Source organism: Neltuma alba, unplaced genomic scaffold, assembly GCF_004799145.2.
Source record: "Neltuma alba isolate B1F8T4 unplaced genomic scaffold, ASM479914v2 tig00011130_pilon, whole genome shotgun sequence".
Taxonomy (NCBI): Eukaryota; Viridiplantae; Streptophyta; class Magnoliopsida; order Fabales; family Fabaceae; genus Neltuma; species Neltuma alba.
The window spans coordinates 1-25,883 of record NW_021635866.1 but is presented as its reverse complement, the minus strand read 5'-3'; the positions used below and the strand labels follow the sequence as shown (position 1 = coordinate 25,883).

The 25,883-nt window shown below is 34.6% G+C and overlaps 1 protein-coding gene and 1 long non-coding RNA gene across 2 annotated transcripts; both read right to left on the bottom strand.

Moving 5' to 3' along the window:
- Positions 1 to 1,647: 1,647 nt before the first annotated feature.
- Positions 1,648 to 5,933, bottom strand: LOC114761715 (squalene monooxygenase). The gene is made up of 8 exons (XM_028951144.1): positions 5,516 to 5,933; positions 4,029 to 4,140; positions 3,722 to 3,896; positions 3,252 to 3,420; positions 2,827 to 3,045; positions 2,423 to 2,698; positions 2,046 to 2,324; positions 1,648 to 1,956 (listed from the first exon to the last, which is right to left on the bottom strand). The coding sequence occupies exons 1-8, from the start codon at positions 5,756 to 5,758 to the stop codon at positions 1,846 to 1,848; spliced, it is 1,584 nt and encodes a 527-aa protein (XP_028806977.1). The 5' UTR covers positions 5,759 to 5,933; the 3' UTR covers positions 1,648 to 1,845.
- Positions 5,934 to 6,854: 921 nt separating this feature from the next.
- Positions 6,855 to 24,935, bottom strand: LOC114761707 (uncharacterized). The gene is made up of 3 exons (XR_003742181.1): positions 24,783 to 24,935; positions 18,159 to 18,162; positions 6,855 to 6,865 (listed from the first exon to the last, which is right to left on the bottom strand). It is a non-coding gene; the product is annotated as an uncharacterized LOC114761707 (long non-coding RNA).
- Positions 24,936 to 25,883: the final 948 nt, after the last annotated feature.

Sequence of the window (25,883 nt, the reverse complement as noted above, 5' to 3'; positions counted from 1 at the left end):
CCTTAAATGAATGATGGAGATAATTTGCTCGTCCAGTTTTGAGTATCCTCAGTGAAAGATTTATATGAGTTGCGAAAGGTTTAAAGATCAATTCTTTGATTCATTGTTACCAGAAAAACCAAGATGGAATGAATCCATATTAAAATCATACATGAATCGTTTGTTTATAAATACATTTTATATAAGTTAAGACAAAATTCTCTTCACATATTTGTCTTATATCCTAAAGTTTTAATATTATTTTATTTCTATATTTTTAATATTTATTTTTATGAATAGAAGTAAAAGTAAAGATGATCGTTTAGCCATTGTACCTGTTTGGATTCACTTAAATTGAGCTTAAAATCAGCTTAAATTTTAAAATAAGCTGGGTTGCAATGTGGACCTGTTTGGATTCACTTTTTTCCAATTGGGCTTATGTGCCAAAAGCCTGATTCTACACCCAATTGCCATAAGCTAGAGGAAGGAGCTTATGCTTAACCCAGAAGAGCTTGTGGCGGAAAAAAAAAAACGAGAGATGGTCTGTTATCTTGTCAGAGTTATTCTGCTTCCATTATTCTCTCACTCATTTCATTATTCTCTTATTGTTCACTCTCTTTTTTTCGACCAGAGCTCATTAAACCCATGACCCGTCTCTGCCGTTGGACTAGCTCTGTCGCCTCCTTGCCAGAAGCTCCGTCACGTCTGCCTTGCGAGCTTAAGAGCAAACTCCTCTTCACGATTCAGGGCGCCGATCATGGTTTGGGGGTCGATTGTATTTTTTTCTCCCAGTTCTGTGATGAAGTTTTTTGACCAGCAGTTCAATGATGAAGTTAAACTGTTAAAAGTCAAGATCTTTTAGAAAAGTTTTTCTCCATATTATGCGATGAATTTTTGTTTGGGGAGAAAATCAATAAAACACATGTTGTCATGTAAGTCACTCAGATGCCACATGGATGATTTTTTGTCAAAAGTCTGCCTAGTCAACAAAATACAATAATTTTTTTATAATTTCTCTAATATTTGAAAATTTAATTTACTCATTCAAATTCATTTTTTCATATTAAATTAATTTAAATTTATTGTATTATATAAACTTATTTTTTTATTATGTTCCAGTTTATATTTACAAATTTTTTTATGATTTCTCTAAAGTTTTAAAATTTAATTCATTCATTAAATTTGATTTCTTTATATTAAATTATTTTAATTTCATTGTATTATGTGAAATCATTTTTTAATCATGTTTCATTATTATTAAAACTCATATTTATTTTGGTCATTTTACAACTAAACCTACTTTTACTCAACCATTATCCAAACAATCTTTTACCAATCTCACTTTTGCAAACTAGCTTTTCTGAACTCTAATCCAAACACAATTCAGCTTATCCAATTTAGCTTTTACCAACTTCATTTCTCCATAAGCTATTTTTTCAATAAGCTACTTTTCCAATCGCTGATCCAAACGGACCCATTATCTCTGAAAGTACCAAATTCCTCGTAATATTTTGAATATGGACTGACTGTGATTGGCATTATGTTACTATAAGCCCCACGTGGGACGGGAAAAAAGTTTGAATACGCAGCCGGTAGTTCGGTGTTAAATGCTAAACGACGCGTCGTGAGCTAATCCTTTTTTTTTTTTTTGGGTGAAAAGTCGTGAGCTAATCCTTACCGTAAAGATGTTTGTGAAATGGAGGCTAGACAAAGTGTGCATAGTTTAGTTTGCGGGGAAGAAGCTATGTATGCACATAAGAAGAAAGTCAGTTATGAATGCAGAAGGATTACTCAAGCCTTTGAGGCGGGACACCGAAAAGACGCAACTTGAGAGGAACCTGACTGACAAATATGCTTCGCCCATGTTCACTCCTGTTTAGGCGGATGTGCCCTGTAATAAGCTGGGACGGTCGCAGGGAAGAACATCTGGCGAACTCCTTCTGCCTTGATTATGGGGAAGATTATTCCCGAAGCACTCTGCAAAACTCCAAAAAAAAAAAAAATCAGGGCCACCAAAAAGCAATCATGTTCCATTCATTCCACTGAAACTGGGTTCATTGGCTTACGGATATCAATCGTGCTCCTATCCAAACCCGATTGGGCGATGGAAATGGAATCAACAAACGGCCAACACCGTATATTGCAACAGCAAAGAAATGGAGAACCAAGCTTAAAGGGCGGGGGTTCAATCCAGATAGCAAAGAAATTGGTCCTTCGGAGAATACACCTCCGAGACTTAGATAATCAAAGCAAGCTTGGCGCATTTCACTCCTCGCCTTGTCAGGTGATGCACTAAAAACCTTGTATAGGGCTCCCGCCAACGTATTTATCGTGGATGCCACTGGCTGCCATTTCAAAAATTCAAATCATGAGGACGCTTTAATCACCTTTCCTACTTAGGACAATTACATCTGAGCGATATTAAAGGCTGGAATGCTTTTACCTTCCGCAGGGTATAGAAGGACTCCAGGTATTTACAAAGCGTGGATGCATCATTTAGATCGCGCAAAGGCTTGAGAAGATTCCGGAGCACTACTATGTCAGACAGTGCCACAGTCATTCCTCCCCCGGTAAGAGGATGGCGCATGTTGAATGCATCTCCCATCAGAAGGGCTCCAGGAGTAGGATAAGGGGCTGCCGGCATGCTTCTATTTGGCATTGTCCTCAGGTCGCCTTTGTCCACGGCAGATATGAAGGCATCATAAAGCTCAGAGGGGACCTGCAAAAGTTTGCCACCTGATTATGAACTGAGACACCAACAACTGAATTTGAAGAAAAATTCTATTATCAATGGGATAAAGGCAGCTCCACTGGAAAGGTTAAAAAACTGCTAGCTTGTAGAGATACCTGTGGAGCTACCACTGTCTTCAAATACTTGGTCATTTCACCATTTAAAATTGAAGGAACCTTCTGACCAGGTACATCAACCAGACAGCGAATCTCCGTGCTACTTATAGGATAGAACAAAATTGGTGAAGGATCTGCTAGTATAACATGGCCATGGTTTGCATATGGAAGTTCGCAGTTTTCCAATATCAAACCAACAAAACAAGAGGGAACGTCCACCTGGAAAAAGAATACCATATAACTTTTAGTGATTTTGTAATTATTAAACTAAAATTGTTAAACATAGTAGTTCTCCGCAAGCACTGAAAGAATGATAGCGACAGATTAACTTAAAATTTAGATGTCATCAGAGAAAGAAGTTGAAGTGTTGAACAATGCAACCGAGGAAACTTGATCACACATTTGAGGGGAAAGAGCATTCTCACCTTAGGATTACAAAGAGAACGGCGCAAGTTTGAAAAGCACCCATCACAAACAATGGTGAGAGGAGCATAAGCTGAAAATACTTGGCCATCTTTCGTCTTATAATGCACACCTTTAATTGTCCCATTCTCTTCAAGTAGGGAAGTGACTGTTCCTTCCGTCAAATGTACTCTACAGATAATAAGTCGCACATATTAAAAACAACGTGAAATCTGTTGGTTCAAAAGAACAAAAAATGGTATTAGAAAACTACAAACATCGTATCAAAATTGTATTGTAGAGCCCCACAGGCTATCTGTGTATGCTATGAGACATCAAAGAAATCAGTTTGACAGAAGCACAATTTTGAATCAAATTACTTTGTCTGCCCAAATCGACATATGCTCGGAGTTGGCTATAGTGAGGACTGTCAATACGCAAACAAAAACTTTAAGTCATATATGGGTATTATCTACAAGACTGAAATAAATACTTGGGAAGGGAGGCAGCCTTCTCCCTCATCCTCTGAATAAAACGTCCGTTGTGAAAGCTTCTTCCAGAAACATCCGAGTGAAACTTCTCTAATGGATAAGGGAGTCGAGTATTTTTTCCATCCTTGTAAAGAGCATAACCAAACACCTGCTGAGCATCAATTTCCTGAACACAATCTGAGCAAAACACAAGGCATGATCATTTGGTAAGGGGCTTTACTCCGACTCAAGGTATAGCACTTGTTTTCTTATGTATATTTACCAACCACAATTCTGAATACAGAATAAAAATTTTTACAGGTATAATACCTTCAAGCCCGAGCTCAATTAGTTTGAGATAGCCCCCAGGTTGTAGCAACTCCCCAACAATTCGGACAGGCTCACTCAAATCTCTTTCTATAACACGTACCCGGTGTCCATCCTCCAATGCATAATAAATAATCAGTATATTTGAGTTTTAAATTGTGTGTTCTGAATCACACGGGTTAACTACACAAAGAAGAGTAGCTATAAGAAATAAATAGGATTAAAAAAAAGGAAGATGTATGATTGCTAATCCAAGGCAGAGATCAAGTCCCTTGAGTGATCAAATTTGTAGAAAGACCGAGATCAGTTTACAAGATTTACACCCCCCCCCAAAAAAAAAGAGAGAGAGAGAGAAAGGTGATCATCTTTCAAGCCAGAACTTCATGTGCTGGCAGAGTAGTAGACAGTAGTGTTTTAAGGGAAAGGCCGCGAAACCTTGCTATATATGTTATATTAAATATTCAAGCAAATATATGAAACTTGATCAGTAGACCAACTGCGAGATTGTAGATGGCATTAAACCTACAACTTCTAGTCCTTAATAAAAGAGCTAATTTGACTTTTAATTTAATCCTGAATATAAGACCTCAATCTATTTTGTTTCTCATATTTATTCGGACAGGAGGTAATACTTATATTGCCTCAAATAAATGCTTCACCTGAAAACTGTTCAGCTCTTCAAATGATTGTGAAGCGTGTGAAAATATAAGTTCATTCTGCAACTGAAACTAGTTCTTTCTACAAGATTACACGTATTGTCTAAAATTTTAGCGGAAAACAACATGTTCTTTAACTGCTATCGGGAGCGGGGTGGATGACTAACATTTCTCTCGGTTTTGGTTCTTTAGTATGGAAACACATTAGAACATACTGCCTTGATATTAAATATCCGTGCACAGAAACACAAACACCGGAACCCATACCAGGAGGAAATATTAATTTTAGTTCAGTAGGAATCACTTAGTTCACTATATTATCAGAGACTGGCGTAATATCTTTCATTTGGAAAGCCATTTCAACATATTTTCACCGAAAATCAGTTCATCAACTGAGTAGTTCCCTAGTTAAAAATTCTTGAAGTTCACCGAAGGAAAAGGAAAATTATTTCCTAAATCCCTTCTGAATCTGCTGCATGACCATGGGAAAATGAAGAGGAAATTCAGGACAAGAATAAGAATAAGAAATTATTCTTTGTGCATGGTATGGCATAAGTACGAGGGCAGCAACTTCGTGTAGACACTAAAAGTATGCCTTGTTTCCATTTGTTTTATTACCACCCAGTTTTTTCATTATTAAACATCGTCAATGAATCTTTATAACATTGTGAGTTATTCTTCCTCGTTCGAAATCCACAAATTATAAGCATGTCCACTGACGTGAATTACAATAACTTCATTATCAGTAAAGTCAGTTACTAATAAGCCAGTTCGTCCTGTTATGCGAAAAGTCAAGTCGTGAGGAAAAGCAAAAGGATGGTAAATCAAAAATACCTTGCCAAGAGTGTGTGCCAGAGCAGAGCCAGCAACACCAGCTCCGACGATAATGACATCAACATTACCGCTGCTGTCAACGGATCTGCATTCTCCGGCGGCGGTGTTTAAGCTATTCAGGCACTGACGTGAAGCCGCGGAGGAAACAATACGGCTCTTCCTGGCAAAAACCAAATTGTAGACAGCAACCAAGGCGAACAAACCAGAGAAAAAGATCCAACCAACAGTGTAATGATCTGCCATGTCGGAATGCGGATCCGAGACACCTCCCGAAGACGACGAAGGAGGAGGACAGGAAGGGCGGCGGCGAAGACCTTAGCTCTTGCGAATTGCTTCGCTGGCCGCTTTGTAACTTTCTGAAGTTTCGGTGACTCGGCTGAACAGAGCTGGAGAAATTTACGGACGGGGCTGCTTTTTAAGTCTTTATTTATAATGGCTTTGTTTGTCCGTTCGCATCAATGCACACCTCATTCATGCTTTGTCTTGCGTTCATTGCACAAGTGTCTTGTTCTTTCACAGTGCGTTTAGGATAAACCATGGGTTCCAAATCAGGCGCTTGTCCTCGCCGTCTTGGCTGAAATTAGTTGTTGAAATTTTAAATTACCTTTGTTATTTATCTTTTCGTGGTTCAAGATTGATATTGTCATATTGGAGTGAAGCACAGCCTTCAGAGCAAGCATGTGATCCCTTTTATCATTAACAATTAACTTACGAAGCTTGCGTATGAAACGAAGCTGAATAAAAAGCTGGTAAGCATAGCTGCCCACCTCCATCTTTAATCAGGGCCACAATGTGAGAAGCTGTTTTGGAATAATTTTTGCTTTCATAGTGTCGAATCATTTACTCTCACACAAACATTATTATTCTTAACATTATTCTGTGAATACGCTTTTTCTTGACGTTATTCTTAGTAGTTATCTGTATTTTTTCATCTGCAAAAAAAAAAAAAGTGAACACGCTTTTGTTCAAAAAAAGTCTTGTCATTTAATCTAATGATGCTTCAATTTTCTACTCGTAAAATCAATCACTTTACGTTAGCCGAATATATAAAACACCTGTGATGTTACTCGAGCTATACAGGTAGTGATATTTGATTAATTAATAATGGATGGAATTATCTGATCTTTTATTACACCGCGCAAGGTATAACAAGGAGCGCTTTCTTCCTACAGCGTTATTTAATAATTCAGTAATTGTCTTCTTAATCCATTTGTGAGTTTATCTTTCTTTTCTTTTCTTTTTTCACTATTAAATCATTTGTTCTGTGAAGCAATAAATATGAGTTAAATCACAACCCCAATGTCTTAAGTATCAGTAGTGTATCTTCGAAGGCCATAACGCGGAAGCAATCTTATAAATTCCCTTACGTTTTGTTTATTTGTCTATATTTAAAAGACAAGAAATAATTAATATGTAAGTCTTTATAGTTTCAACTGATTTTTAATCAGGTCTCTATAATTTTTTTTCTTTTTATCAGGTCCTTATACTTTTACATATTTTTAATCAGGTCCTTATAATATTTTTTCTTTTTATCAGGTCTTTATTGTTTTACTTTGTTTTTAATTAGGTCCTTATAGTTTTTATTCTTTATTTTATAAATAATAAAATTTTAAAAATAATAAATTATTGTAACAATCTTATGTTAATATTCTTTTAAACTTTTAGTCAAACAAATATATTATTTATTTTCAATTCTAATTTTTATAATTATAAGATTCAAATTACAATAATAAATTTTTCTAAAATTAAAATATAATTATAAATAATTTATATTTAAGTACAATTATTATTCTGATTATTTATTAATTACTAAATGATTATATTAATTATTTTGTCTAATTATGTAATTATTAATTTAAAAATGAAATTAATTTTTAAAAATAAAGTTAATAAATAATTTTTAAAAAAACTACAAAGGACCTAATTAAAAAATAAATGAAACTATAAGGACCTGATAAGAAGAAAAAAATAGAAGGACCTAATTAAAAACACACGAAAGTAAAAGGATCTGATAAAAAGAAAAAAACTTATAAGGACTCAATTAAAAATCAAATGAAATTATAAGGACCCGGAGATTAATTATCCCAAAAAAAAATTCTCATAATATTTTCTTTTAATTATATCGGACTCTGCATATTAAATAAGATTTTACACGATGAAGAAGGCAGATTTTAAGTGGCAACTGGCACGCATGGCACGCATGACACGAGTGCGTGGCGTGCTTTTTCAATTTTTTAAATTAAACGCAACCTCCTGTTTAATTTACACTTCACACAGATTTTCAAATGAAAATGGCGTATCTTTAAGATTATAATTTATAAATATTATATTTTTCCTATTAATTTTACCACCACCACGATTATTGATAACTTAATGCCAAGCACGGCTGCGTGCCTTCCTGCAATACTAATATTTTTTTAATAATTGTGTATATTAATTACAGAAGAAACAGTTATTTAATTATCAAATGCTTTCGTACTTTTCACTAGTTTTTTTTTTTTTACGTTATATTTTTCACTAGTTGAAAAATAGGTATTAGCATCAGAAGCTTCAGTCTTTTTTTTTTTAATACACTTAGAAGCTTCAGCTTTATATGTAAGTTGCTTTTTTTCCCCTAGGCACAAACATCTTTTGTTATAAGTAATTTTATTCGAAGTATTATTGGGTATTAAAAGTGGACAATCTCTTAATGAAAATGAAAACCTTAATTCATCAAATCGCTTTCATCAAACTCAATCTATATATGTAATTTATTTACGAAAGAAACATAAGCATCAAGTTTGTTGGCCCAGAAAAACAAAATTGAAATGGAAATAAGGCTCTCTGTCCAAGCCTATAAAATAGTTATATATCATAGCGAAATAACCTGCAATGATGAAAAAGTAGTCATTATTTTAATTTTCTTAAATAAGCTGGATCATCCGGTTCAACTGAATTAAATGCTCATAATAGAGTCAACTCAAAATGAAGAAGCTAGCATTTTCTTTTCTTTTCTTTTTTTAAGGACTAACTTCTTTCTTACATCCAGGAAATATATTTTGTTGACATGATTAAAAATTAAAAATTGATCACCTCCAAGGCAGATAAATTAAAAAAAAATGATATGGGTCATTATTATTTAATTCTAATTAATAGGGAGATGCATGGTCCCCACACCGGCCACATGCAGTGATAGCAAGCTGTCAAGAGAGGACAAATGTGGTCAACCAAATACTTCTCCACTTTAAAATATATGATAAATTCGATCTATTTATATGTATCAGAAAATTAGTTAAAATTAGTTTAAAACAATAAATATATAAAGTATGTATTTTTTTAAATATACTCTTATTAATAAAAAAAATAAGTAAAAGATATAATAAATGAATAAAAAGGAAAGAAAATATATAGGTAAAATTGAAACAAACTCATTAGACAAAAAAAAAATTATCTTATAAAAAAATCAAATCTTAGAATAAAATTTAGCTTATATTTTGAATTGGATGGAGTAAATACTTCCTCGTCGTCTCCCCCTCCGGAAGATTTTTTTTTTTTTAAGGTTGGAGGAAGAGGGTTCCACTATTGACTGGAGTCAGAATTAATTGGGGGCCATATTTGCCTCCAAAGAATTCCAAAAGTTTAAATCATTATTCGTAGATTAATACAATTTTTAATTATTTAAGTTTAGTTGTTCAAATTTTAAATTTAAAAGAACAAAAATTATATTGACCGTTATTCATGACTTGTCTATATTATTTCCCAATCAATTCGTACGGTTTTACATCCCTTGTCCTTTATATTGGAGCCTGGCGACTTCTTTCCCTTCATCGGATATTTTTATATTTCCGACAAACTAATTAATTTCAAAACATTCCATCTGAAAGATACTTATACATATACTCCTCCGGTCCTTATTATAAGACCCAATTTGACTTTTTATTTGGTCCTAATTATAAGACCCCAATCCATTTTGTCTCTTATATTTATGCATTTTTTTCCAAAATAATCCTTCTAATAATTATAGTTTGACCCAATATACTTAATTAGCAAGGATATTTTAGGAATGACAACACTTATTTATTATAAATAACCAACTTAACTTACTTCCTTAATCTCCTCAAATAAGTCAATTGGGTCTTATAATTAGGACCGGAGGAGTACATACATATATATACACACACACGCATATCTGTGGGGCTAGTTTTGAAAATAGTTATATACTGTATATTATTTTCATATTCTATATAATGTTAAAAAAGGCTCGGCACATACAACAAAAATCTTAGCAAGTTGCATTACTCCAGATTCTATGACACATGAAAGGAAAATTTGTGGTTGCTGTATAAACTAATGCTACCTTTAATTTTTAAGAGGTAAAAAATTTATTAAGTTGGTTATTTGTAATAAATATATATATTAAGTTTTCTAAACTATCATCTTTACATGTGTATTATAATTATCACTTGGTGAAAGTCCTTTATAGTCAATAGTGATATTTTAGAAAAACAAATTACAAAATTAGAAGACAAAATAAATTTATTAGGATCTTATATTTAGAATTAGATTTAATTCCTAAATAGCTCTTGTATTAAACAACAAACTTGACATATAAATATGAGATGGAATGACATATGGGTGGCTTTGTTGGTGGCGATGATACCAACGGACTCAATCAACGCATGAGGAGCAGAACCATATTTGGGACAATTCAACACTAAAATCCACCCAGCCAGTTGGGTGATAAAGTCAGAGCAACAGACGATATACTCATCCGATTTTTAATCTATTTAAATCAATTAACTAATTTTTAGACTAACTTCATTTCTTATTATAAGAACTTATTTGACTTTTAATTTGGTCCTAAATATAAGATCCCAATCTATTTTATTTTTCATATTTATTTATTTTTTTCAAAATAATCATTTTAGTAGTTACACATATAAAATGTTTTATCAAATGGTAATTTTAGTTAAGATATATGATTGGCAAAGGTATTTTAAGAAAGACAAAATCTATTTATAACAAATAACTAATTTAATTAATTTTCTTAATCTCTTCAAAATAGTTAACTATATTTTATATTAAAAACCAGATAGTATTAGTTATAACTCAGGATCTGAATTATTGCAATAATCATGGTGACAGTGAAAGGAGGGGCTAAGGAAAGGTTGTGAGTTGTCGGGGGTTTGAGAGAGTCGTGACGTTTCACGAATGAGCTGCTTTCACAACGGCGAGGATGAGGTCCCCTTCTTCCCATCCGTATTATGGAATTTATTTTTATATCATATGCAATATTTTTACTTGGACCGCCATGTACTCACGAGTCATGACCCTCTCTCAAGAAAATCTTTTTTTTTTTAAGTAGACAATCGAGAGAATCATTTTTTTTTTATTTGCATATACTTCACGATCGTCACGTTTAATGTGAATAAAACATCACGCATCACAAGTATAACCCCAAGCTAATCCCATCCAAGAATTGATAAAACAACTACTTGTTAAATAGCAGCTAGAGACAGTTAGTTTTAAGTTTAGGGTTTTGGTGGTTAAAGCCTCCAGAAAGGGAAAGAAAACACTGAGGCAACAAAAAGCTGGACAAAAGCACAGCATTAATGGGCCCGGACCTTAGATGTTAGCAGGCTCCGTTCAGACGCCCATGTTGCGCTGTCTGGTCCGTCCAAGTCTAGGCTCGTGACCAGGCCCACTAGCCTGCATTTATGGGTTGCTTTCATAAAGAATCCAAACACACGCGACCCATCTTGATCACGACTGAACAAAAAGTTTTAGGTGCCCACCTGCCCGTCGTAGCGTTTGTTGCTATCCTTTTCCATCCGGACTTGGATTCTCTTCACTACCTTTCTATCGTCTTCCCCTCCATCATCTTTCTTTTCTCTTCATAATCATTGGATCAAAATTCTAATAGTCCAGATTTAACATCTTATAAGAATAATGTTATTAAAAAATAAATAAATAAATTTAAACTGTTAAAATCTGGTCTGAACAGTTTACAATTGTAATAAAAAAATTAAAAAAATTTGCTCCATAATAACAGTCTGTAGTTATGAACTGTTCAGATTAGATTTTAACAGTTTAAATTTATTTATCTATTTTTTATCATAATATTTATTTTTATAAAATGTTATAAAATATTAAATCTAGACTATTGGAGTTTTAATCCAATAATTGTGAAGAGAAAAGGAGGATGGTGGAGGGGAAGAGGATGGGAAGGGTAATGGAGAGAATCCAATTCCTTTCCATTCCCCTGCTTTTGGTATATTTTTCTTTCTTTAATGCCTTCATGTTTTGGAAAGCGAAAAATAGAAAATCAGAGGACGTGCGGGAACCCCATTCCCATTCGTTAGCATATCACCAAGGGACTAAAAAGTGTTTGGATTAGCTTTTTTTTTTAATAAGTAAATATGTCAGAAAAATTTTATCTCTGACTTCTGTAAAAATATTATTTTAATTAATTTTGGAGCATCCAAACTCTTTCCAAAATTCAACGTGCTAGTCCTGAACATCTTTGATCGTTCAAAGGCGCGGTCTCCACTAAAACGCTGAACTCTGACGAATGACAGGAAATCGCTTCGTACCTAATAGTCAAACTATTCTCCTCAAGTTGCTCAATAAAAGGGATGATATTCACGGGGTGTTTCTTCGGCTGAGGTTTTGTGTGCAGCAAACCTGATATTTATGAGAGTTACAGAAGCGGTAAGGACCTTTTCCTGGGGCAGTTTAGTTGGTTCAGTTTATTTGGAAACAGATGAAAAGCGGCTGGGCATCGCGAAACGGCGGTGCGTGTTAATGTTTCTGGTATGCTTTGGCCAAACGTGGGATAGGAAGTAAGTAATTCATATTTAAAGCCATCACGTTGCGTTGCTAGCCATGTCGGGAGCACAGTTCTGGTCGTGGAGCCTGTGTTGTTGTAATATACTCTAACAACTCCTACGTTGGTGCATTCATTTTTATAAGTTTATGTCGTTGTTGTGAGTGTCACTGCAGTGATTTTAGTACGCGACGGCCAAACCTGCATCGCATTCCTCGTGTGTTAGTTACTGTACTAGGCTACGATTTTGGTGTCGGTCACAGCCTCACAGGATATATAAAAGAAGCTGGCTCGGTACTTGTCTTTCGGACTTTATTATTAAAGAGGGTGAGATTGAACCTAAAAAGGGGGCTAGACTGGGTCAATAAAAGTTAGAAGCCAAACAAAAGTTCATCTTTCACGATTCAGTTCATAATTATATTACTGAGGAAGTCAAGTTCGATTTGATTGATTATGAGGATCTCCTGTAAAACCGAGAAAGTCAAGGCAAAGCTCGTCAGTTTCTGAAGACTCCATCGAGAAGGCTCATAAACTTGCACCGACTGCGATTTGGAGGGGTCCTGGCCGTAAAAGGGGGAAAATAAATTCTGAAACAGGGGAGCCTGGAGAAAGGTGTGCGAAGGCATGTGAATTCACCTAACATATTATTAGCTCATGTGACGTCCGAAGCTTGAAGCAACCATATATTTATGCATCACTAGCAAATGACAATTGGCAAGCCATAGATTTACTCGCATGATTGCTTTGTCTTGTCCAACACCGCCCAATCATAAATAAAATATATTTATATATATATATATATGTCTTTATCGTTCTGTTTCTTTATTTTAATTTCAATCATTAACCTTTCTATCGTGAATAAAGATGGGCTGATTTACGCATGGCATATGCCTTGCTGGTTAGACTCTCGTGCGAATGACATGTTTCTGAGTTCTTGAACCATATCAGACCTCCCAGTGGCATTTGGGACTTGAAGAAAGACAAAGGCCTTAGGTGTGGTTTCTCTTAAAATCTTATTTGTCATTAATTTAATCTCCTGAGATTTTATTGCCATTATCTCGAGAATCAGATGACATGCCGACAGTTACAGCTTTCAAGCCGTCCCCTCAGATTTTATTATTTCAAAAACAGATGACACGTGTATTTTTTATTGAGTAACTTTTTTTTTGACAGTTTAAATTTTAATCTCTTAATTTAAATTTACTTTTCAGAAGAGTAGGGCTCGTTTTGGGGAATGATGTGATAAAGGAGATGTTTGGAGCAAAATTATAATTTTCAAAAGGATTAATTAATCCGTAAATCCTTATAGTTTCAATAAATTTTGAATCAGGTTTCTATAGTTTTTTTTCTTTTTATCAGGTCTTTATACTTTTTTTTTAATTAGGTCATTGTATTTATTTTTCTTTTAATTAAGTCCTTATAATTTCACTAAATTTTTAATCAGGTTCATGTAGTTTTAAATTTTATTTATTAATTAAATATAAGCTTAATTAAATAGATTAATACTGAAATATAAAATATTAATAATTAAATTAAATTAATAATTATGTAATAAAAAAGTAATAGAATTAATTAATTCAGGAAAATTTTTTAGAACAATTAATTTTTTTGCTGAAAAAATTAAAATCATTATAATAATTCAATATATTTAGAATATTATTGTTTATAAACTAATATTAAATAATATATACTGTTTTATGTTTATATAATAGTACGATTAGAATTTATAAAATAAAGAATAAAAAATTTAGGGACTTAATTAAAAATAAGGTGAACTTATAAGTACTTGATAAAAAGAAAAATAAATACAATGACCTAATTAAAAACAAGTAAAAGTATAAGGACTTGATAAAAAGAAAAAAAACTATAAGGACCTGATTCAAAATTAGTTAAAACTATAAGGAGTTGTGGATTAATTATCTCTTTTCAGAATAATTTTATATTACAATATACAAAGTAAGTATGTGGGAGTAGTTTTATTTCAAGTTACATGAAAGTATTTTTTTTAAAAAATATTTTTTATGATTAACAAACACTGCCCAAATCAAATACCGAGATTACTGTGATTGATTGAAAACACGTTAAATGAGCAAACAAGATATAAGGTGAGGAATTGAGGATCAAGTTATCGTTTGTAGTGGAATAGAAGTGGAGAAACATATAATTTTACATAAACATGGTTTTTTTTAAAATTGATTTTGATGGAAATTGAAGCTTAGTCAGTCATGATTTTTAACATATATTTATTACGTTTGACCCCTGACGTATATTTTCACCCGGATAAGTTCGAGGACCTCGCCCCCATAATCTTAAAAAAGAAGAAGAAGAAGAAGCGGCAAGCGAACATGGGACGGGGGATGGTCCAACAAAAACAGGAACCAGTAATCCTGTACTTTGTTCGGGGCACGTTGCCACAGAACATGGGGGCATTGATGCCATTCCATTGTGCGGAATATTCCCGGTTATACCATCCTAATTTATTTCTCTGGGAATTTATTTATAGGTATCAGATAACAAATTTAAATATATATATACTCTTTCAGTTCTTAATATATAACTTAATTATTAAGTTGATTTTGATCCTAAATATAAGACCTATTTTTCATATTTATCAATTTTTTTTAAATTATTCCTATAGATACTCCCTCAACTATAATGAGGTAGAAGAGGGAATGAGGATATTAAGAAAGATGATCATGATGTTTTAAAAAAAATATGACATATTTTTTATAATTAATTAACTTACCTAATTTTTGTAATCTAATTAAATTAATTAAATAGATCTTATATTAAGAACAATAGAAGTATATTTTAATTTCATTAAGCACTACTAACATTTTAAGAAACTTAATACATTTACAGATAAAACTACGTTATTTACAAGCCAGATTTAACAATTTAGTGCTTAGAAGTCAAGTCTTTGTATTTAAAATTGAGTAAATATCAACATTTTTTAGACCTGATAGTATTAAATGAAATTCGGAAAACTTGTGTGTATTTGATTTTTTTTCACATAATAGCTACAGATAATTCCTCCCTGTCCTTTTTTTTTTAAATCCCTGATTTATTTAAGTAAATGTACTTGTGAAAAGATCATAGATACCCGCGGCTGCAAATCACTCATTCATCAAGGGCAGTGACTTTATGGTTATTCTAGACTTCTTGTAACCAAAAACAAAAAAGGAAAAGGTTAAGTCAATTTCATCCCTAGTTCAAAAATTCACCGTGCTCTTATAATTTTAACTATTTTTTTTGGGGGGGGGAGAGCAACCCCTCAATAAATCAAAGTCAGCACTAATGTTGTCACGAAATATCGAGGCAGTAAATTTAGAAACGAAGGGTTGTTGTTCCTAATGATTGATATGAAGTATGAATTGAACCATATTCGTGATCACTATTTGCTCGCTAATCTGATGCAAGATTATGCATATTTATAGCTGACAATTTATATAATAATTTTTTCATATTTTATTGAATAAGTAGCGCGATGTATAGTTAATATATTAAATTTATTTATTCTTTAATTTGGAAATTCAATTCCATGCTTTTGTTTGAAAGCAGCATAGAATCTATATATAATTATTCATGAATACCATTACAAATTAAGATATTATTCAAATATATATTTTAATTAGTGACCATTTCTAAATTTTGAAACAGGACAAGTGTAAAAGGGATGTGGAGCGTGACGAAGCTAAACTGGGTTGACCAACTCATAACTGTTCCTGGGCAATCTGGTCCCAGGTAGCGATAAAATGCCAATAGTAGTTTGAGCCACTTTTGTTGGCATCTTAAAACTAGCCTCCAACTGGCTCCAACTCATGAACTATGAACAAACACTTCCTCGTTCCTTGTACCTAGCCAATGTGTTTCATCATCCTCTTCCCACAGTCAACCCTACTTTCTCGTTACTATATCCTTTATTTCTGTTCTCTTTTTTTTTTTCCTCCTGATTTAAACGCGTCATGTCGAATCCCCGGCGAGTTCCCTCCTTAAAAGCTGTCGTGCGTTGAGCATTCGTGAAAGTTTTCATCATTTAGAATAATTTAGCGATGACGAGAAATACGGGTTGGAATAGTATATCTTCGCAACAGGACGCGGGGGAAAAAAGTCATTTTCAGAGCAATAAAGGGTGTAGCTTGGGCTATGGCCTCAGAATAAATTCCACCGGGTCACTTGTGCCTTCTCATAAAATTCCCAACACAACTAAGAACATTTCTCCCTACCCAAATACCTGCCGCCTTAATTATTTAATCTTTCCCTCACTCCAACTTCACGTAAAAATTAATTTTACGATATATATAAAACAATTTATTTTGATTTGCGTGAAAGAAAAAAACTGAACACCTCCTTAATCTGACTGTCCACATTAAAATATTCCAACGTTAATTGATCATTTTTAACGATTTTTTTAATAAAAAAGAGAGTGTCGGTGCAGGGTGCCAGTGCCCCCCATCACAGTGCCTCGGATGGGTCAGTGTCCCTGAATCTTTTTCTTGAAGAGATTGAATCATAAATTAGACTCGTGTGCGTGTGGGAACATGAATGCTCCGATTGGACAAACCATGGTGGCCCTTTTGAAGATCCTATTATGATTGTGATTATTTATAGATTAACAGGTGCTTCCACTGTTAAAAGATAGGCCTCGGCCCCCCGTTTTTTAATTTGCACCTAACCCCCTTTTAATTACACAATCACAGCTCACCGAGCAAATGGCCCTACCCTGCCTTGTCCTGTTCCCTTTCATACGTGATACGTCGCCCTCCTCGTTTCTTTTGTGGATTTTGTTAGTTTTCGACTCTCATTTCGCCTGTGACGCTAATTGCAGCATTATTACCCGATAGCCTCGTATCAGATGATGAATTATCCGCGTCTGTGTTATTGACTTGTAGTGGGCAAAGTGAAGATGAAGCTTTTTTTCGAAACAATAAAATAAAGAGTAATCATTGGAAGGAGCTGTCATCCACGACCGTCGAAAAGCATAAATAAAAGTATAAAACTCTTATGTGCTCCGTTTTTATATGCCCCTGTTCCACCCACGTGTCATCTCACTGACGCCAATCCAGTTTTCATTGACCGCATTTTAGTTGTTACTTGTCTCTGTTTTTTTTGTTTTTTTTGGGTTTGAACAATAATATTAGAATCTTTTCATTCGTATTGTTTTTGGATGACCACTAATAATATTATCTCTGATTTTAATTATAAAATTTTATTTATAAATAATGAACGATCTTTTATAATCAGGTTCGAAGTTAATAGTAGTTTGAGAGAGGAGTAGTACATAACAAAACTTTAGGTGGCCTGGTTTAAGAGCGTTATTAACAGGCCATAAGTTACGCCACCGACAAAATTCATTCCGTATCATCTATTCTGATTTCCATCCCACTGTGGCTGCTCGTTAGTTACTACGTCCTATTCAGTGTTCCACGTTTGTGCACAAAGATTCTACCCTGTCATCACCCAGTTCCATTTCTACGCTTCCCCTTTATTCTTAATATAAGATTAATTTGTATAAATATAAAAATTATAAATTTTGAAAATAAAATGAAAAGAAAATGTTATATCTGGATCCAAAATGAATTTTTAACTATTTTTTGCATGTAGGATAAGTTGAAATACAACTTATAATCTATGACCAAACATAATTTTTTCCCCCTTTTCCTGTATTCATAGTCTTAATTTTTTATTGTACTAATCCAATTTTAAATATAAAATTTATTTTGTATTGTAATTTGTACTACAAAATAATATAACATAATGCGTGACATCATGGGTGATCATATATCATATGGCATTTAATTTTCCAAGTACCCACATCAACCCCTCATTCTTGTTCACATGCCTCATTTACAAGGATGGAACTCGGGTTTAGTTTTAAAGGAGGTTAAGATTAAAAAAATAGTACATAATACAGGGTGGATAAATTTTAAAAGGCTGTACTATGTCAATCCCTTTTTTTTTTCCAAACATACACGGGAGGAAAGACAAAGTTTAGGAATTGAAAATTTCGAAAATGATAAACTAAGGGTGTGTTTGGATGAAACAACCGTGGTTTGAAAAAGTGATTCTGGAGAATAGATTCTGGGGAAAATAGATTTTGTGAAGAATAGATTTTTTGATTGAAGTGAGAGTGTTTGGATAGTTGTTATCAGAAGCACTTTTTATATATACAAATTACTAAAAAAAGACATAAGTTAATATGTATAATTACAGAAAAATAGATTTTATGATATATTTTAATTTGAAGGAATAGAATTGTTAATAATATGTTTTTTACCAACATAATTATAATACATAAGATAATATAATTAATAAATAATTAATGTGTATATATATTTATAAAATATAAAGATTAAATATATTTTATAAAAAATATGTTTATAAAAAAAATAACAAGATACATATCATATAGGCCCTCACACTCTCTCTTTTTCTCCAAAAGCAAAAAATTTTACTTTTCCAAAACCATGGTTTTGGAGTCAAAACCTGGTTTTGACCCAAAACCATGGTTTTGGTTTTTGGAGGGGGTGTTTGGGTAGATTATTCCCCAAACCATGGTTTGGGTCCCCAAACCATGGTTTGGGATGTCACCCAAACACTCCCTAAATTAGCTGGTGCCTGTGGAAGAAGAATAAAAAGCGGCCAATGTTGAAAAAAAGGGGCGAAACTCGTTTAAAAAAAATCAAAACAGCGCAATCATAGTGTTGTGAACTGGAATTGATGTAATGAGTGGGACAACCGTATGATTATTAATTGAGGGAATTCATTATATATTAATTAAAGTGAATATTGCCATTAAAAATACAAAACACAGAAATGAAATGTAGACGCGACCGATGAGGTGGGCGACATAGCGGTAATCGCGCACAACTTGGACGGCCGTGGTGCCCAACCTGTTTCGCCATGGTGACCCAGGACCACTTTTCTCACACGTGTCATCTCACACGCGTAGCACGGGTTCACACGTGCGAACTCATGATCTCAGCACGCCGCCTCGTCCCTCTTCTCTTCCCACGCAAGCACGCAGGATAGCTTCATCCGCCTCCTGCTACTCTCCTACTTCTGCGAATCTGGGATCAGCAAAATCTCCAGTTTACCCCTGGGTTTGAATTTTGAAGCGGCGCCACACTTTTGTCACGAGACTATGACCCTGATTCAGTGCCAGCGGTGATTGGTTCCCATACGCCTGATCCGCATGGACTTCCGTGCTCACTAATACTGCTCTTTACATCCTTTACTGATCACAGCGATGGTTTTTAATTGGTTACACTGGCGTACACCTTAGCACTTGGTGATCCGCCCCCACGCTCGACTAACCTTCTGCTTTGTGATCTTCCCAAATTAGCCCTCCAGGGATTTCCTCTACTTTTCACTGTTGAAAGGCTTAAAGCTGTCGGCGACATTATTGACCCAAAACACAAAACTAGCTGTCGAGTATTCCGCGAAATCGAGTTTATAAAGTAGAGCCAAATTTTTGTACATGTCTAAATCAGTAAATTGATCTGCTCCAATACGAGCTTGTTATAGCAGGGGGACTCGAGCACTGGGCGCGTGAATTTGTTGACGGAACGCGGAAGGGGAAAATTTTAAATTTTATAAATCCAGCGGCCCATTGTTACACTTCAAAAGGAAATTTTAACTGATTGAAAGGTAGATTGCGATTTCTGAGATGATTTAAGTTGACCAATAATGGATAACTAAAAGTATTCTGTGGCTGTGGTAAATTTTGTTAATACCATTTTGGTATGGAATAAATAATAAGTGTGATTAATAAATCTTCTGGCTAATCGTGCATTATTCTATGTTATAAAATGAAATTAAACCCGAAACCCGATTCCGGTTTTGTCGGTGGGCTGCTCTGTGCCTGGCTGTTTTTATGGTAATCAGTTTATAGATTAATAGATTACCGATTATTTCAGCTCAAAAAAATAGATTGCCCAATTATTAATGATTAATATAAAAATTTATCCACCTATATTTATATACTAGTACTTTATATAGTATAAAATCTGACAAGTTTTTTATCGATACAGTGATTTATTTTTTAATGCTATATGAGGAATATAATTTTTAAAACTTCTTTTTTGGGATTCTTCCTATAAATAAATTATGGAGTAACCAATTAATTAATTATTCTAAAAAAGGTGTGTTTTGGATGACTTCAAACGTGGTTTGGAAAAGTGATTCTGGAGAATAGATTCTGTGGAGAATAGATTCTGTGGAGAATAGATTCTGAGAAAAAGTGATTCTGAGAAGTGAGAGTGTTTGGATAGTTATTACCAGAAGTGCTTTTTACATGTGAAATACCAAAAGGGTATAAGTTAATATGATAATTATATAAGGGATAGATTTTATGATTTATTTTGATTTGAAGAAATAAAATTGTTAATGAAATAATTTTACTAACATAATTAATAATATATAAGATAATATAATTAATACATAATAATATGTGTACATATATTTATAAAACATAATATTAAATGTTTATAGAAAAATGATTTTTTTTTAGAACAGAAAATATAATTTGTTTAAAGATTGTAAACGTGAAATCCCATAACATTTTTTCACAACTACTTTTTGTAATAACATACTACATGTATAATAACCTCTGATGTTTAATACAATTATTAATTAATTGTCACCACACATAATATTCATAATATAATAATGTGAAAAAAATATTTTTAGAGAAGATGAATTATTTTGTTGCAAAATAGAATAAACAAACGTCTTAAAATAATTTATTAATTATTCAAAGTAAGTAATAATTAGCTTGAGAATATAAGGCATAATATTAATAAGAGAAATATAAATAAAGAAGTGTCATAATCATTAAGATGATGCATCGATACAAAGCATTTGTAATAGGTTTTTTTTTAACTACATATTACAATCTATGATAAAAGGAAATAAATAAGACATGACTACTATCCTCGTATTGAATTAACAAGTTCGTCTCTTATGCTGTCACGAACCTGAGCCATGTAAGATGAAGATTGAATTGATGAATGTATACGTGAAAATCTAACCCCATCATCATCATCTTCTACATAAGTACCTTCTTCTTCCAACTGAACGAATCCAGGATCAGTAATAGATGTCGTTCTAATAAAATTATGTATAGCCATCGTTGCACAAACGATTTTAACTTGTGTTTCAAAATCATAAGATGGCATGTTTTGTAAGATTGCGAACTTTTTTTTCCAAACTCCGAAAGTTCTTTCAATTGTACTCCTTAAACTTGAATGGAAATAATTAAAGATCTCATTGTCATTTTCAAACCCAGATGTCCTTCGAAAATCAGGCAAATGGTAACGCTCCCGTCTGTATGGGCCGAGATATCCATTCGGTGTTGGGTATCCAGCATCCACCAAATAATATTTTCCTATATAAAAAATGAAATTATTGTAAATTATATTTCTATTGTTAAGCTAAATATAAAAAAATATAGGAAATAAAAAAATACCTTCAGGTGGATGGGGAAAGTTCATTGAAGGAGTTGTGAGGGCATGATCAAATATCCGAGCATCATGTGCGCTACCTTCCCATCCGGCCAAGACAAAAGTAAAACACATGTCCCAATCACAAACCGCCATGACATTTTGTGACACTGTTCCTTTCCTAGAGATAAATTTAGTTTGATCTGTTGCACTGACAACGCAGGAAACATGTGTGCCATCAATTGCTCCAATAGCATGTTTAAAAAAAGGCCAGTATTTACCAAACCGAATTTTTGTATGAACATGCCGGAATGTTGGATCTTTTGGTTTGATATTAGACATGGCAAGTCTACAGCATGCCATTAGGACATTATGAAATGTCTGCTAATTGTCTCCCCTGAATGTTGAAATCTTTCTTGCTGCATTCTGCTACTAAGTGCATGCCCAACGGTATGTAAAAACATTGCAACTGATTCATGTATCCCTATATTTTTAGTTTCTTTTAGACCATGTTGTTGCAATTGTTCCACCAGACTTAAGAACACCCGTTCCATCCTAAACATGTTATAACAACGACTGGAGTTGCCATCTAAAACATCCCTTACCCATATGCAGCCTGTATAAGCACTTGTATGCCGAGGCTCCTTACACAAGTTCAAAGTAGCGTATGCACCAACCAATGCTGCAACTTTGTTAACCCTTTTTTTTCCGTCCCTTAGCATGCTCTTCCACATGTTTAATTTCATCATCCATATTCGTTTTATCCTGTGCACATACACATAAAGTTTAAATTCCTACGTAGAAATTACGAAACATTTATAAAAGTTACAGAGTAGTCTGATTCATATAACAATCCACTGGTCACATAAAACATACACATATGGAACTGTCTAATATAATAAACAAGTCATAAATCCCTAGTATAATGCTCTAAAATGGGTAGAAGTTGTTCCTTCTGATCCTTCAGAGCTGCATACATTTCCCGTGCCTCCGGCCGTTCCATAAGGAGTTGTGTGCACCGTCTAAAGAAATCGGATCACTGACAACTTCAGGAATTGTTTTCAGGTGAGACAGGACTCCCCTAATTGAAATTTCATAAGCACGCGCTTCTTCTTCCAACCTTCTAGCTTCTGCTCGTGAAATGACCTCATTTCCACGCTCGGCCTCAGAAATATTTGTTTCAGCAATCTTGCTAATTGCATCCGCTATTTTCATAGAGGGAGATGCGCGTTTCTTCTTCTTCACTCTTCCTTCTGAGTGAGCTCTAGGTCGACTCTCCTCTGCTTGACCCCCAAGATACTCGTTTCCTCCCTCCTCTTTGACCCTTTAATTACTACTTCTACTATCTCCTCAATTCAGTATTGCCTCCACTACCTCCACTATTATCATTGAAGTTCACTGTGTTAAATTCCCCACTTATACCAGTTGGTGCGCCTAAAATTTCATCACTATCTCCGGACCCTTCTTCCAAATCTTCATTCGGTGTTCCTTCACTTGGAAGTGTCATGGAAGAAGGTGCCCATGCTTGTGGTCCAGTTGCAGCCACACTCCCAAATAGTTGAGTCAATTGATCCCTAAATTGAAGTCCTCTTTCTCTGAATTTTTCGTAGTTTGGAACTTCCTGCACATTAGACACCAATAATATCATAAAATATTCCAAAAACAGTAAATATACACAAAACGTTAACAAGTAGAGAAAATGTAAGATCAAAAGGTTCAATAATTACCCTTATTTTTCTCTCCCACCAATCATCAGTTGCACTGACAGTATTCCTTTCAGTATCCCATCCCAATCCTGTCTCACGAAGCAGCCTATCCCATGTCTGCCACTCTTTTCGTAGGGAATCATATTTATTCTTAAATTGAGCTTTTTCATATACTCTTCCAGTTTTGGCAGTAAAGTTATCAGCAAGAATATCCCAAGCTTTCTTTGTTAAGCTAGTACCTTTTCTTTCCCCTTGTTGCACAAGTTCAATGCAGAGGTCAATAAACACTTTCGTGGTTCGTAGGTCCCAGGAAGCTTTCACCGTATTCTTACCCATTATGCTATATCACAATTACAGCTCTTCAGTCATCACAGGTTAATCAACTCAAAATTAATTGAAATAACAAGTGTCATTGTTACCCAAATCAACTATGAATACCATATTAACATTTTTCTTTCTTTCATTATTATTTAAAACAAAAAGAAATTCAATCTGTATTTATAACAAGTAATTAATTTTTTTAATTCAACATAAAATGGAATTATGTTCCCATTCCTTTCATGACTAGAAAAAAATTAAATAAATTAATTTTAATTACTACAAATACAACATCCTATACTTTTATTCAAAACAGGATTACTCAAAATAAAACATAAGGATTACAAATATATGTCTCTGGAAAAACTAATCACTTGAATAGACCGAAAACCAATCCTCTGACTGAAATTAGATAAACCAAGCTACACAAATGAATCCTCGAATGAAAATCAACCCACCACTGAAGCAGAACGTCAGCAATAACTATCAACCAAGCAAAACCAGCACCCACCAAACACCCCAAGCCAGTACTGAAAAAAAAATTAACCCGGTCAGACCACAAGCCATGACAAGTTCAATGCAGAGTATATAAAACAAAATTTTAGACAGCCCGGTCATCATCAACGTTGAGTGGTCGTAAAAATTATAAGGCGGCAAACTACAAATATTAAACACAGATTTCCATTTGCTCTATTTTTACGTATGAGAGTCAGAACCAAAACAAAATTCACAGATTATCAACCAACCGAAGATACCCTATATCATGCTCAAACCAACCGGACATATTTATACACCTTTAATTTATCAGATTTTAAATACCATGATAAACAATCATAACTCAATAGCTTTGGCTGCTTCAGATTAAATACCATGATAACCGTATTTATTGCAGCAGCACATCACAGAGCATAAATCGGCCAAACAACTTGAATTTCACATAAGTTTTCAGAATCAATAGACTGATAGAGCCCATAAGCATATTACTTTTTCTGAACTTGTGAATCCGTGAAGGAAAAACACAGAAATCCGGGATCGGAAACAATGGCATCGAATCAGCAAGGCGGTGGGGCAAATAAACCCGCAAAGAGGAAGCCGGTGTTCGTCAAAGTGGATCAACTTAAGCCGGGAACTAACGGTCACACCTTGGTCGTTAAAACGAACTCAGAGACTCACCTGAATGGAGGACTGAATACGGCGACGAGAGTGAACGACGGACCAGGCAGCGGGGCCGGCGGCGGCGGCGGCGACGGCTGCAGGAGGAGCACTTGCGACTGGGCTAGTGGCGACCAAGCACGAACGAGAAGAGCGGCTCCTGAGCGCCGGAGAAAGAGCCAGGGAACACTGACCGCGGCGGAATGCTTCAGAGCGAACCTGAGCGCCGGAACTCACAACTGATAGCTACGATCTTCTTCCGCCGAGCTGCGATTTCTCTCACCGGCACCTTCAAACCATGGCTGGACGGCGACTCTTCAACACGGGCGGCGACTCGTTCTGTCAAGGAGGAAAGACCGAAGGGGGAAAGGAAGACCGTGCTTGACGATGAATGGAACTGGGGAAGAAAGCGAGAGGACGACCGAACTGGAGCTCTGGAATGGACCGACTGGAAATCTGGAATGGGAGCTTGAAGTTTCGACCGAATGAATAATTGAAGCAGAGGAAATTGGGGGCTGTTCGGTCATGTGAGGAGGGCCCCACCATCACCCTTCAATAATTGGAGCCAGAAGCAGATCGAAATGGCTTCTGGTGAAACCATGGTTTGGGGGTTCAAAACCATGGTTTCCCCCAAACCATGGTTTTAAATATCTGGAAGAGTGTTTGGGTAGCATTTTCCCCAAACCATGGTTTGGGCCCCCAAACCATGGTTTGGGGTGCTACCCAAACAGACCCTAATAAGTGAGTGCATATTTCACATTTCTAGATCTACCTTTATCCGTGCCTGCTTTGGCGTGGAGACTTTTCAGTTTTTAATGGTCCCAGTTTCTAAATTTCGCCTTTTTCGAAATTCCCCTTTTGCCCTTGTTTCACGCGCGACGGGGGCTCACCACAGAACGGAGGAAAGGCTTTTTGCCTTGCGTTTTCAGCACGCGGATCACCTT

Coding starts and splice junctions, on each gene's coding strand:
- LOC114761715 (XM_028951144.1), bottom strand. CDS start 5,758: ATGGCAGATCATTACACTGTTGGTTGGATCTTTTTCTCTGGTTTGTTC. Junction 3,421..3,721: donor AAGGCTGCCTCCCTTCCCAA/GTATTTATTTCA, acceptor TATTATCTGTAG/AGTACATTTGACGGAAGGAA. Junction 2,325..2,422: donor CCTTCTATACCCTGCGGAAG/GTAAAAGCATTC, acceptor TTGAAATGGCAG/CCAGTGGCATCCACGATAAA.